General features: G+C 35.6%; 1 protein-coding gene across 1 annotated transcript in view; it reads right to left on the bottom strand.

Moving 5' to 3' along the window:
* The window catches only part of BRDT (bromodomain testis associated), a 47,748-nt gene that overhangs the window by 13,109 nt on the left and 20,341 nt on the right, over positions 1–14,298 (bottom strand). The window contains exons 12-13 of the mRNA XM_027973729.2: positions 7,704–7,762; positions 4,358–4,526 (exon numbers count right to left, since the gene is read on the bottom strand). Coding sequence (XP_027829530.1) covers positions 4,358–4,526; positions 7,704–7,762 — 228 coding nt within the window. The remainder of the gene's footprint in view (positions 1–4,357; positions 4,527–7,703; positions 7,763–14,298) is intronic.

Below are 14,298 nucleotides of genomic sequence, written 5' to 3'. Positions count from 1 at the left end.
TAGGAAGCATCACTACAAACAAAGCTAGTGGAGGTGGAATGGAATTCCAGTGGAGCTATTTAAGATCCTAAAAGATGATGCTGTGAAACTGCTGCACTCAACATGCCAGCAAATACAGCAGTGGCAACAGGACCAGAAAAGGTCAGTTTTCATTCCAATCCCAAAGAAAGGCAATGCCAAAGAAGGTTCACATTACTGCACAATTGCCCTTATCTCACACTCCAGCAAAGTAATGGTCAAAATTCTCCAAGCCAGGCTTCAACAGTACGTGAACTGAGAACTTCCAGATGTTCAAGCTAGATTTAGAAAAGGCAGAAGGAACTAGAGACCAAACTGCCAACATCTGCTGAAACATCAAAAAGCAAGAGAGTTCCTGAAAAACATCTACTTTTGCTTTACTGACTATGCCAAAGCCTTTGACTGTGTGGATCACAACAAACTGGAAAATTCCAGACCACATGACCTGCCTCCTAAGAAATCTGTATGCAGGTCAAGAGGGAACAGTTTGAACTGGACATGGAACAACAGACTGGTTCCAAATTGGGGAAGGAATACGTCAAGAATGTATGTTGTCACCCTGCTTATTTAACTTATATGCAGAGTACATCATGAGAAATGCCAGGCTGGATGAAGTACAAGCTGGAATCAAGATTGCCGGGAGAAATATCGATAACCTCAGATATGCAGATGACACCACCCTTATGGCAGAAAATGAAGAAGAACTAAAGAGCCTCTTGATGAAAGTGAGAGAGGAGAGTGAAAAAGTTGACTTAAAGCTCAACATTCAGAAAATGAAGATCATGGCATCTGGTCCCATCACTTCATGGCAAATAGATGAGGAAACAATGGAAACAGTGACAGACTTTCTTTTCCTAGGCTCCAAAATCACTGTAGATGGTGACTGTAGAAAGTAAAATACACTTGCTCCTTGGAAGAAAAGCTATGACCAACCTAGACAGCATATTAAAAAGCAGAGATATTACACTTTGCCAACAAAGTAAAAGCTATGGTTTTACTAGTTTTTATGGTTTTACATCTAGTCAAAGCTATGGTTTTTCCAGAAGTCACATATGGATGTGAGAGTTGGACTATAAAGAAAGCTGAGCACTGAAGAACTGATGCTTTTGAACTGTGGTGTTGGAGAAGACTCTTGAGAGTCCCTTAGACAGCAAAGAGATCCAACTAGTCCATCCTAAAGGAAATCAGTCCTGGGTGTTCATTGGAAAGACTGATGCTGAAGCTGAAACTCCAATACTTTGGCCACCTGATGCAAAGAACCAACTCACTTGAAAAGACCCTGATGCTGGGAAAGATTGAAGGTGGGAGGAGACGGGACAACAGAGGATGAGATGGTTGGATGGCATCACGGACTTGATGGACATGAGTTTGAGTAGGTTCCGGGAGTTGGTGATGGACAGGGAAGCCTGTCGTGCTGCAATCCATGGGGTTGCAAAGAGTTGGACACGACTGAGCGACGGAACTAAACAATCACAAAAAAGCAGAAATTGAAGAAAATACCAGAAACTGATCCAATTGAAGACTTAGTCAAAGCCTGACATTTTATAGATAGGATGTTAAAATAGAAACAAAAGACCGTTAAATATAAATGTATACCCACACACCCACAGCCACATATATATATATATATATTTGGCTGCACCAGGTCTTAGTTGTAGCATGTGGGATCTAGTTACCCGACCAGCGATTGAACCCAGGTCCCTGCAGTGGGAGCATGGAGTCTTAGCCACAGGACAACCAGGGAAGTCTCCAAAGACCATTTAGACTGCATTCTTTCCATTACTTTTCAGTGTCTGTTCTTCTTCAAAGCTATCCCCACCATTCTCTATGAATTTGCTATAATGAAAACAACCTTTCCCTATCCCACCGACATTCAGACATATTCAAATCTCTCACATTCAAAATTCAAAACAAAGCAATCTCTCTTCTAGTCTTACAAAAACAAAATACCTATCTTCCTGTTTAAAGCCACAGCCATCTTCCCATTCTCTTCACCAACAAACTTCCTAGTAGACTGGTTTACATTCAGATTCCATTACTTCTCAATTTACAAGAATCTGCCTCTGCCCAATCACAATGGCCACAAAAGAAGCTTTTGTAAAAGCAAAAAAAAAAAAGCAAACGCAAAAACAAAAAACCCAGCATATCACATTGCCAATTATAACCTTCTCTCCTCATTCCTCACAGTACTTTAATGCTTTGTACAAGGACCTGATAACTGTGATGATTTCCTCCTAAAATGTATCTGCTGGGTTTCTATTATACCATTTTCCCTTTTCCTCTAGGTTGTGATTACGTCTTGTTTTGAGGGAGTCTGGTTACCTAGAATTTGTTATTGATCTTTCTCTTCCTGCTCTGTATCTTTTCCTTCATTCTTATGGCTTCAAACAGCTTCCATATATTCTTAAATGTAGTTCTTGTTACATCCTGTTAGTTCCAGAAAACTATTTCTAATTATATATTTCCAATTAGATATTCTGCAATATCTTAAATGTGATAGCACTAGTGTTGAAGAACTTGCCTGCCAATGCAGGAGACTTAAATTTAAGTGGGTTTGATCCCTGGGTGGGGAAGATCCCCTGAAGTGTTGAGGACACGGCAACCCACTCCAGTATTCTTTCCTGGAGAATCCCGTGGACTAAGGAGCCTGGTGGGCTACAGTCTGTAGGGTCACAAAGAGTCAGACATGACTAAGGCAACTCAGCACACAAACATGTCCAAAATGAAAAATCCCTTTTATTTTCAAGCCAGCTATTGGATAATACTCTGGGTAAGACACTGATTCTAATAAAGCTTAGTAATTCTGCCACAGAAATATCTAATTTAGCCACATCCTTTTTGTACTTACTGCCTTAGTTTTGGTCATCATAGTTTCTTTCCTAGACTACAGCACTCAGCTTCTTTACTTGGTCCTAACTATATCAGAGCATCTTCATCTTAGTTCATCCCCTATATAGCAAGCAGCAATCTCTTCCTAATGTAAAATCTGATTTTGTCAAGCTCTTGTTTGAACCTGCTCATTGTGTGCAAAATAAAAGATCCAAATGTAGCAATGGTATTTAAGACAATATATGACTTAGAACAACTACATCTTCAGTTACTCTCCTGAAGACCTTAAAAATATTTTTTCTAAAAAGAATGGATATAAATATTTCATATTTTGGATCTTTATTTATTCTTCTTCCTGGGATACATCCCAGTGTTGCCTCTGATATTTTCTCCCTTATCTCCACTCCTCCAGTCAAGAGCTGTAACTTAAGTTAAATACAAAATGGAATATTCTAACACAGAACAGTAGGGAGCTTTTACTGGAAGCAATAAAGGAGGATCATCGTGTTCCTCCTCATCTGTGCTTCAGTAAAACATCTTAGAAATTTCTTCTGCTTTGGAGAAACTTCTGCCCTTGGAAGGTCAAATGGAAACCAGGGAGCAGTCTAGACAGAAGGAGACCTGGACTTGGTATGTTCACATCTGCTCCTAGTCTAGGCCTTGTGTTGTGTCAAGGTTCAGGCACCCCATTAGGTGGGCTCACCACTGTCAGAGAAGCATCTCCCTATGTCATACATTCCCCAGGACAACCATGATGAGAAAGGTGATACCTTCACTTCTGACAAGATGTAACAAATGAGACATTTATAAAGTCAAATGAATCTAATTATAAAAATGTCCAGTTTTGGAAGATGTTTTTGGTAAATGGGAACTACCACTAGGCAAGTATTTCTAGCTCAAGTTTCTTTAACTGTAAACTGTTTTTAATGTTTCTAAATAGTTCTCTACCTCTAAAGTCTGTAACAATCTTTTCCCCATTCTAATCTACTCTTCCAACCCACAAAAACATCATGGAAATTAGAGCAACATTTCACAAGTCTGCTCAGAGCTTGCTATGTCCGACTTTTTACGACCCCGGGGTCTGTAGCCTACCAGGCTCCTCCATCCATGGGATTCTCCAGGCAAGAATACTGGAGTGGGTTGCCATTTCCTTCTCCAGGGGATCTTCCCAACCCGGGGATCGTACCCGGTCTCCCGCATTGGAGGCAGACGCTTTAACCTCTGAGCCACCAGGGAAGCCCATGAACTACAGCAGTGACAGGTTTTTGTGTATGGTCCATATGCCAGTGTATACACTCTGTATGAAAGTAAGTTGTGTGTGAACTATACATACAATTTTCCTTCATTCAAATGTAATGAATACATTTGGGCATAAAGGAATATGCTTCTACCCTGGAATTTACTAGTTATGATTTTCAGTATTTCAGATACATAATATTTAGGATGACCTTGGCATTTTCATTTAGAAGTCAACTGTTCAATCACAGCTATTTACTCATTAATTTCTTACCTAAAAGAGGCAGAATTTGTAAAGGTGAGATGTTTTCCACACTCTGTGAATGTTCTGGTTCTTGATGATTAAATACTAATTGGTGGTGGTTTGGTGGTGTTCCATTTGAACATGCAGTCTGATGAACCAGGCTAGTTACCCCAGAGGTTATATCTTGCACAGATTTTACCTGTTAAGACAGAGTTAAACAAATCTTTCAGAGCTTTAATCACAGAATAAGTATGACAAAATAAAAATACAAGAGAACAGAATATAACTTAACACTGTCTTTGAATATGTTATTAAAGTCACAAATTTATAAGGTATAATTATTGCTATCTTACAAATGAGAAAAGGTTTAGAAAGATTAAACAACTTGGCCATTATATAGCTTTTAAGTAGAGTCAGTCATCAAAGTCTATGGTCTTAAGTTACTAGCATATACAGACTTAACACATATGTTATTAAACAGTGCTGTCTATTTTCAAATGCTTTCCTATGACTTACTGAAAATAAAAACTGAGCTTTTATACCAAATCTAGAGACTAATCCACTTTCTTTACCTCCTTTTCCTTAGTGAATTAGAGATATAAATGGAGGGTGTGTTTATTAAAAAAAAAAAAATCACATGGTGGTTGACCCACAGATTATCAACAAATTCTGATTGAGTATTCTGTTAACTATTCATTGGGCTTCCCTTTTGGCTCAGTTGGTAAAGAATCCACCTGCAATGCAGGAGACCTTGGGTTCAGTCCCTGGGTTTGGAAAATCCCCTGGAAAAGGGAAAGGCTACCACTCCAGTATTCTGGCCTGGAGAATTCCATGGACTGTATAGTTGCAAACAGTTGCACAGGACTGAGCCACTTTCACTTCACTAACTACTTATTAAGAAAAATTGTACTATAATAAATATTTATTTAATACTTGGGTGAGCCTTTTATATAGTTAATTCTCACAATAATCCTATGCAAAGAAAGAAGGTGAAAGTGAAACCAGGGTCTCCTGCATTGCAAGTGGATTCTTTACCAGCTGAGCTACTAGGAATGCCCATAATCCTATGTTAGTTGCTGTGGTCTCCAACTCTGCAACCCCACGGACCGTAGCCCACCTGTTTCCTCTGTCCACGGGATTCTCCAGGCAAGAAAAATGGAGTGGATTGCCACTTCCTTCTCCAATAATCCTATGAGTTTGATATAGTTATTATCCCCACTTACAGTTCACAGAGGGCTTGCCTGGTGGCTCAGATGGTAAAGAATCTGCCTGCAATGCAGGAGATCTGAGTTTGATTCCTGGGTTGGGAAGATCTCCTGGAAAAGGGAAGGGCTGCTCACTCTAATATTCTTGCCTGGAGAATTCCATGGACAGAGGAGCCTAGTGGACTACAGTCCATGGGGTCACAAAGAGTCAGACACGACTGAGTGACTTTCATTTTCACAGTTGACAACAGGACTTAGATGTAACTTAAATTTTCATATTTATTCAGTGGCAAGATAAGTTACAGTGCCCAAGCCCAGGTACCTTATCTGCTAAACTATAGACCCCTCCACTGAATAAAAGGGTTAGGATTATCATCAGTTGATAAGGCATAATCGAAGTGTATGAATACTTAGGCTAGCCTGAATAAAATTAAGGCCATAGGAATGTTTATCTCAACAATAATAGAGACCCAAGCCCAAAGTTTTAAAGTCAAATGCTGAGATTTAAATCAGCAAAACATTACTTTCTGAAACATATAAGTATGTACATTTATTCATTATTCTATAAATATACTTTCTTCTTATGTCTTGAATGAGCATTAAATTCTTCAGTGAGTGACACTGAGAAAAACTTGGTCACAAACAGATCATAAAGATAGGATTCTATGTGCTATATTGAGTATGATTCCAAAGTTTGTTTATAACTTGACATAATTTTCTGTTTCCACTAATACCTATGGCAAGACAGATCATCTGGATCTTCTTCCTACTCAAAAACCTTTGAGAGTTAATGCTTACCTAGCAAATTAAACATTAACACTTTATCTAGGTGTACAAAGCCCCCCCATTACATCTCCAAAGACAACTAATCCCATACAAACACCATCTGCTACCATATTTCCCTGAACACACCTATGCTTTTTGACTCGCTTCATGCTACTACCTGTTTTAAAAAGTCCCTAATCAGTATGTCAATATACCTAACCATTTCTTCCCTTTCTCTGTAATTTAAAACCCATTTTAAGCATTTCCTCCTTCATGTAGTGTATGTGTGTGTGTATATATATATTCCTCCTTCATTTTCTCAATAAATTATGAATATAGATGATTACAGCACTTAGTCATACAATCTCTTTAACTGTGTGATTATCTCTCTTCTTAAGAGGTCCTTCAAGATAGTATTATATTGTGTTCCCCTTGGAGTTAGATGTTCTTACATAAGCTTATGATCTAATAAAAGGGGTGTTTGTGCTAGTTGCTCAGTTGGGTCTGACTCTTTTCAACCCCATGGACGGCAGCCTACCAGGCTCATCTTTCTATGGAATGCTCCAGGCAATAATACTGGAGTGGGTAGCCATTTCCCTCTCCAGAGGACCTTTCTAACCCAGGGACTGAACCCCAGTCTCCTGCACTGCAGGTGGATTCTTTACTGTCTGAGTTACCAGGAGCCCTTAATAAAAGATGTGTGTTAGTCACTCAGTTGTATCCAACTCTTTGAGACCCCCACGGACTGTAGCCTGCCATGTGCCTCTGTCTATGGGATTCTCCAGGCAAGAATACTGGAGTGGATTGCCATTCTCTTCTCCAGGGGAATAATAAAAGGTATATACCTATAATTCTGTATTTGAAATGGGTACAAAGGATTAAAAGTTTTATGAGGATGACAACTAGAATTAGTAGTAAAAGATAAAATTACTTTTACCATTTTCAAAGCATGGCAACTACTAATCAAACATAGATGTGCTAAAATCAATAAATGGTAATTATAAGCTTTAGAAACTCTGACTACCACCACCCTACTACTTTTGGGGGAGAAATTCCACCTTACTGTGCACACCTTACTGCATGCATATGGGGACACCAAAGACTTCCTGTATTTAGAGCCTTAAGACTTAGCCAAAACTATAACTTGTTCTACTTACAGTTTGACTTTAAAAAAAAAAAATCTATTAGAAAAATGCAGCCAAATCATTTCCCTATTCAGTCTTTTTTATGAAGAAATCTATGAACATCTAAGTGAAAAAATGGGTGACAACACAAAAAAATAAGAAAAAAATCTTTTTAAAAAATGAGTGACAACTCTTCATTTAAATAAAATCAAACAATTATAACCATTTAGTTATAACCCATATAATCTTAAAATTCTAAGGTAAAATGAAGAATTAACTTACCTGTAATCTCTCTTTAGGAGAATCATTCTGTTTTACTCCAGTAAATTTAGGAAACATTTCTGCAAATGTATATAAAAATATTTTAATACTTGCCAACTTAAAAATCATCTAAATTGTAGGTCTTGCATATTAGAAATAAAGTGATTTTAAGAAAACGGCCAACTTCTTAAATCAAGAAATTCTTACACTTACCAGGTTTCTGCCCTCTTGGAATCAGTCAAAATTTCTAAAGAGATACTTGCTTTGAAAAGGGATACTTTCTTTTCTACCTAATGGAATAAATATCTCCTCACAAATTTCAACTTGGATTATTAGGCAAAAAGAATGATGTGTTACTTTAGAGTAAACCGCTTGAATAAGTGAAAGTTTAAAAAGAAACAAGTTACAGCAAAGATAAGGGTTTAAACAAGCAGTAGCATTTATACTAAAACCATCTTTTACCAAATAGCCATTAAGAGGCTTAATTAATTAAGAATTTACTATAAGAGAAAGGAATGTATCTGAGAGGATACAGTCTTATTAAAAGTGAAGCTATTTGATTAGGCATGATAAAGTCTGCTCTGCTTGCTAAGCATTATAATAAAGATCCCATCTAATTAATACTCTATTTACTTCTGAGCTATCTGACAGCCTCAACTACATAGCAACAAATGGGTTTTATAGTACCTCCTTTACCTTTAGAAATACCTTTACAGGTGACACTGGCAGTAGAGTAGATATTAAGAGAGATCTCTCTGACATGGTGTTCATAGGTTCCTCTTTCTTGATCCTACAATTCACTCTGGTGCTATCCTCCCCAATCACAAGCCTAAGTCATGTAGTAAAGCACCAAACTGGTAGTTAATGCCTTGATCCATCTCTCCAAGACAGCTTTCATGAGCCACCTGAGCATCATTTGCTTCAGGCTTCAGAGCACCAAAGCTGGTCAACACCAAATCTTATTCAAGCTTAACATTCTAATTTTAATAGTTACCTTCTGCTTCCTGAAATGCCATCAGTTTCCACTGGATGTGTTACTGTTCTTTCCTAAAATGTTTGATGCTGGACATTGTTAAAATTGCTAAATGCTAAAGGACGTGCTTTAATTTAAAAATTTTAAGTATTTAAAATGACATGAACCATCTTAATGTCACTCCACTAAATATTATTTTAAGTGTTAGGGGTTAGGTGGAAAGGGAAGGCAAGAAGACAGACTGCAAAGACTGAGGGTATAGATTCAGGTAGCTTTCACATTTAGGAGAGAAATTATGATTTCAGCTTCGAACAAAATAACAAAAACAAAAAATAGACTTCATTAATATGATCATATACATACATCCATATATCTATCTTAATTATCCAAATATGCACCTAAACAAATTATTCAATGATATAAACTCTTAACTATAATAAAAATACAACATTAGTGTTGTGATGAAAAATTTAAGGGCATTATCTTAGTTTTCTGATATAAAACTAAAGCTCACAACTATTAAAAAACTATCACCTCAAAATCTAAAAACATGAGCATAAGGCATCAAAGAATTTTAATTAAAAAAAAAAACCAACACCAAGTATAGGATGCCTCAAACAAGTCTTACAGACTATAGATACACAAATAATGATAGCCTAAAACTCAGTATTTTGCTTCTCCTTCTATTCTTACATAGTTGACTTTCCAGAAACAAGAGAGCATATTTCTGTTTGTTTATAAGTTCCTGGCCTTTGGAATTAAAAGGCAAATATATATATTTTCACTATCAAGCTTAAGACCACATTTCATAAGAAGCCCTGTCAGATCTTAATAAAACTGGGCACTGCAGTGACAACGTATCTGCTTGTCAACTAACTTCTCCAGGGAACTGTGATAACATGTATACCTACCTTATAAGGATCCAATTGGATAACATATGTTAACTACTGAACAAATGAATATTTTGCACAGTATATAATGTGGGCTATTTTCATATTTCCCTAAAAACTTCAATATAAAACTGATTGAAAGTGTTCACTTCCAACTAAACAAATTTTAATCACAGAATCAAAAAGAGAGATCTGGAGTTAACTATTTGATTGAAGGAGTTGTTAATAATATCAATCATCTATCAAAGCACTGAGATCAATGCTCCAGAGATACCAAATATTATCAGCAAGCCAATACTGACTTAAAAACTTGATAAACTGAATATGAATATAATACCATACATAATGTAAAACCAGAATGTAATACCATTATAGCAGAAAAAAATTACTGAAGATTTTTAAATTAGAAAAACAAATCACACTTCTGTTATAAAGGACTGGGTACAGAAAAGTGATTGGAGGTCATTTCCTTATTTTATTGGAAAGAAAGCATATCCAGAGATGTTAAATAATCTGCCCAAGTTTATCATCTAATGTTCTACAAATAAAAATCAAGCACTTCGAACAAAAAAATTTTGCCCCCTTCAAAGAATGTTTTGAGCATTTTTATCTAAGTGTGTGGTACTTATTTTAATATAGAACAAACTGATTATAAGCTGTCTCTTCCTTTTACCAAAGTCATTTTAACTAGAGTTAGAAAGTGGAAACAAACAAAAACACCTAGATTGATGGTTCTCGAACATGGCAGCACTTTAGTCACATGGATCCTTTGACACTGTATTTATCTGGTCCCACCCTCCAGTTCATATCTGGACACTGTTTTTAAAGTTTTACAGGTGATTTCTAATGTACTGCTGCCAAGGTTGAAAAACATTATTCTATATAGCCTGTTTATTCAGTAAGACCCAGTTTTTAAAATGCACATGACAATCTGTCCTATTTCTAAGACTCCTGGCTCAAATACAGACCTCAATATGTACAAGTTTTTAAGCAAGTCTGGGTCCCTGAATTTATCCTTCTGGGGCTTTAAAAACACTTTAATTGATAAGAAATTAATGAAAGTTTAAAATACTTAAAAGCTGAATACTAATCATTTCTCTTAAACTTTCTAGCTTGAATGGTGAAAAAGTACTCCAAACTGTCATTTCATGGCTTCCCTGAAGCTCAGTTGGTAATGAATCTGCCTGCAATGCAGGTGATCCTGGTTTGATTCCTGGGTCAGGAAGATCCACTGGAGAAGGGATAGCTACCCACTTCAGTATTCCCTTGTGGCTCAGCTCGTAAAGAATCCATCATTTCATACTTCCTATATTTACTAAACCATCCTCCCCCTTAAAAGGTAAACTAAAATCTAAACTTTAATCAAGTTTTTCCTTTCTTCCTTGCATGAAAAAAACACTGCATCACTGTCACTTCTACAGAAGACCTGGCTTATATAGCTAAAATGAGAGATGATTCTTTTATTCCTACTTTTAAGTCAGTGCAACTAAGACAGTTCAAAAAAAAAAGGAACAACTGTTACTTAAGGAATTTCATAAATTTCACTTTCAGAACATTACACTGAAGCCAATAAAAGCAAAAATTCCAAAATATGAAGTGACAAATTCATTTTGTCTTAATCAGGTAAAGAACTGTTGCCATAACCGTTCAATTTCTTTTTAACAATTGAAATGATAATCATTCCTGGAAAGTATTATATTCCACACTAGTCAGGTATTTGAGCTAACATCTGGACAGTTCCTGAAGCTATTTCCTACAAAGTTAGAATCAAAAAAGCAGTATTATCTATGAGCTGCTCCATCTGATGGTTTCTCAGTATTATTAAATCTGTTAATACTCCTCATTGTATCACTCAAGATAGCCAATCTTTGTTGAATATTAAAAAAACTCAATTGCTTGTGTGTACATTCTAGTACAGCCTAGTTAACACAGGATATATGCACCTGGAATTCATTTATACTGTCAAGCCTATTTGTATCTTTTCATCTGCCATTTGATGACATTTTGGGTTATGAAAAATAGAAAGGTTTTATATTATGCCAATGTTTAATCACTGGCATAAATATAAATAGGATAGGATTTTTTTTTTTTTTTTTTTTTTGGCCATGCCTCATGGCTGTGGGATCTTGTTCCTTGATCAGGGATAGAACCCAGGCCCTTGGCAGTGAAAAGTGCAGAGGCCTAACCACTGAACTGCCAGGGAATTCCCTGTCATTGTTCTTGACTTATCAGCACATGATAATTTGCATATGCCAATGTAACTCAAGAAGATAATTTAAATGGCAATATCAAGTCACATTGAAATTTGCAATTAAGTACTGCTTCCAGCCAATAGATTTCTTGCTTATGTTTTTCAAAGATATGGAATTTCATGACAGCTCTTAGAACTGATTTAATATCTTATTTGAAATAATAAAGAATTATTAAATCTTTCCTTGTAACTTACTCCTCTTCCATTTAATGAATCCAATTTAATTAGCCCAAGCAGAATTAGTCCATTTTTTCAAACATGCATAAAATAAGATTTAAGATTACATAGAACATAACACGGAGAAGGCAATGGCAACCCCATTCCAGTGTTCTTGCCTGGAGAATCCCAGGGATTGGGGAGCCTGGTGGGCTACCATCTATGGGGTCGCAAAGTCGGACACGACTGAAGTGACTTAGCAGCAGCAGCAGAACGTAACAATTTAATGTGGAATAAACAGCTCTACCACTATCTATAACATATAAATGTTTTTCAGATGTCACTGTTAAAACATTTTAATATACCTAGAACAGAATAATACAGCAGTAAAGAAAGCAACTCATAATACAAGAAAGCTATAAGGAGAACTTTAAGTCAATACTGTTAAGCAGTTTAGAAATTAGAGATCTAATTTAGAGATCTATTAATTTAGAAATCTGTCCTTGATAACAAATTGACTGTGACTTGGTTAAGAAAACTGCGTATGGTCTGAAGTTGCTATAAAAATCCAGAAGGACAAGTATTAAAAAACAGATTAAGAAAAATTACTGGAGATCAATATTCTTCTATCAGAGAAGAAATTATCCCATCCAAGTACTAACCAGGCTCGACCCTGGTTAGCTTCCAAGATCAGATGAGATCAGGTGCATTCAGGGTGGTATGGCCGTAGACCAGAGAAGAATTTCTCACAGAAGCTTTCAGAAAAGATGCCACTACTAAAATTTTGAAGAAATGAAATTATATGCATATGGCCTATTTTGAATAATCCAAACTCTTATTTAACCCGAGTTCTGATAATTGAGATACTCCTTTTTAAAGTTTCAGCTCTTGACAAATCACAATAAATTTTAAAGTTACAAAGTCTTACTTATATTTTCAGTTAACTTTTACTAATATACCCAATTTTCACAAATTATTTTTTTTCCAGATCTCCATTTCCCCTCACCGTGAAACTTAAGACTTGGGGTTTGTCCATCTGTTTCTTGATAACATCATGTGCATAATTTAAGAATGATAGATGCTTTGCTTATTTTTAAAATAGGTATAGCTAATGATATAGCCTGAATTAATTATTTTTCACAATTTGCAGTGCTTTTAACTTAGTTTTTGTTGTTCTCAGGAAAGTTAAAGAAAATGTTAACTTATACACTAGAAATCAAGAGCCTTACAGTATTTTTAAGGGTACAACTGAAGTTAATAGGAGAAAAGGTCCTATTGCTTCATTTACTATTTTATTAAGCAAAGTTAATTACTGCATACGTTAAACATTGCATTTGCAACTTATATATATTGTTTTTCCAATGAAATACATAGTTGGTTTATAAAACAATGAAAATTTCAAACATAAACAAAAACTCTTATTATCCTATCCTTTTAGAAGACAAACTGACCTTAGTGTCATAAATCTATACACTCTCCATACAGTAGACTGAAATGTAAAAATTTGCTTCTTTAACAGGTGTTTTTAAAAACACTTCATTATTTGAAAAAGATGACATCAAACAAGAATGTCAGTCATAAAATAAAAATTCAATAGTGCTTTAAAATTAGAATTCTGAGGCTGAGTTATCCTGTTTGAAAGTTAGGAAAACACATAATACACTATTTTAAGAACACAGTAGATGACATTCTTTCCTTCAAGTAACATATTGTAAGATTCTATTAGAAACTGATAATTCAAATTAAAGTACTTCACTGAAGCACTCTGAAGTACTTTTCTGCTAATACTCAAGTCTTTATTGATCAGTAGTCAATATAAAATTAGATAATTTAATAAGAGTTTTATCCTATAAATAAAAGACAAAGTGCTCTAACTTCTTAGGCAATAAATGCTTTATTAGATGAAATTACAAATGCTAGTCACAATTTAAAATCCTTTAAAGAGTTTTCCAGCATGTTTTGCTTAAAAGTCAACTACAAGGAAATAATGTATACGGAGTCCTAAATTATTAAAAAATTTTCTAGGATGACAAATTTCAATAAAAGTAAAAATTCTGTTTATTCTAACAAAAATGTTTACCACTATATACTTTATAAATCTTAAACAACATGAGGCCATCAGCACTACAAACCAAAAAGAACCAGAAGTGAAACAATGTACTACAAGGCAGCAGATGCTTAATACCAGACCAAAATAAGAAGGATATTCTTACAAATGCTAAGAATTCCTGATGTGACAACATTTTGTGTGGGATGTTTTAAAAAGAATTGACTCTCATGACAAACAAGAAATGTCTTATTTAAAATAAAGCAAAATTTGAGGCCTATAGGTGTCCTATATTTGAA

This window comes from Ovis aries, chromosome 1 (genome assembly GCF_016772045.2).
Source record: "Ovis aries strain OAR_USU_Benz2616 breed Rambouillet chromosome 1, ARS-UI_Ramb_v3.0, whole genome shotgun sequence".
Classification (NCBI taxonomy): Eukaryota; Metazoa; Chordata; class Mammalia; order Artiodactyla; family Bovidae; genus Ovis; species Ovis aries.
Note: the sequence above shows the minus strand (reverse complement) of the source record. Positions and strands in the feature narration are given on the sequence as shown.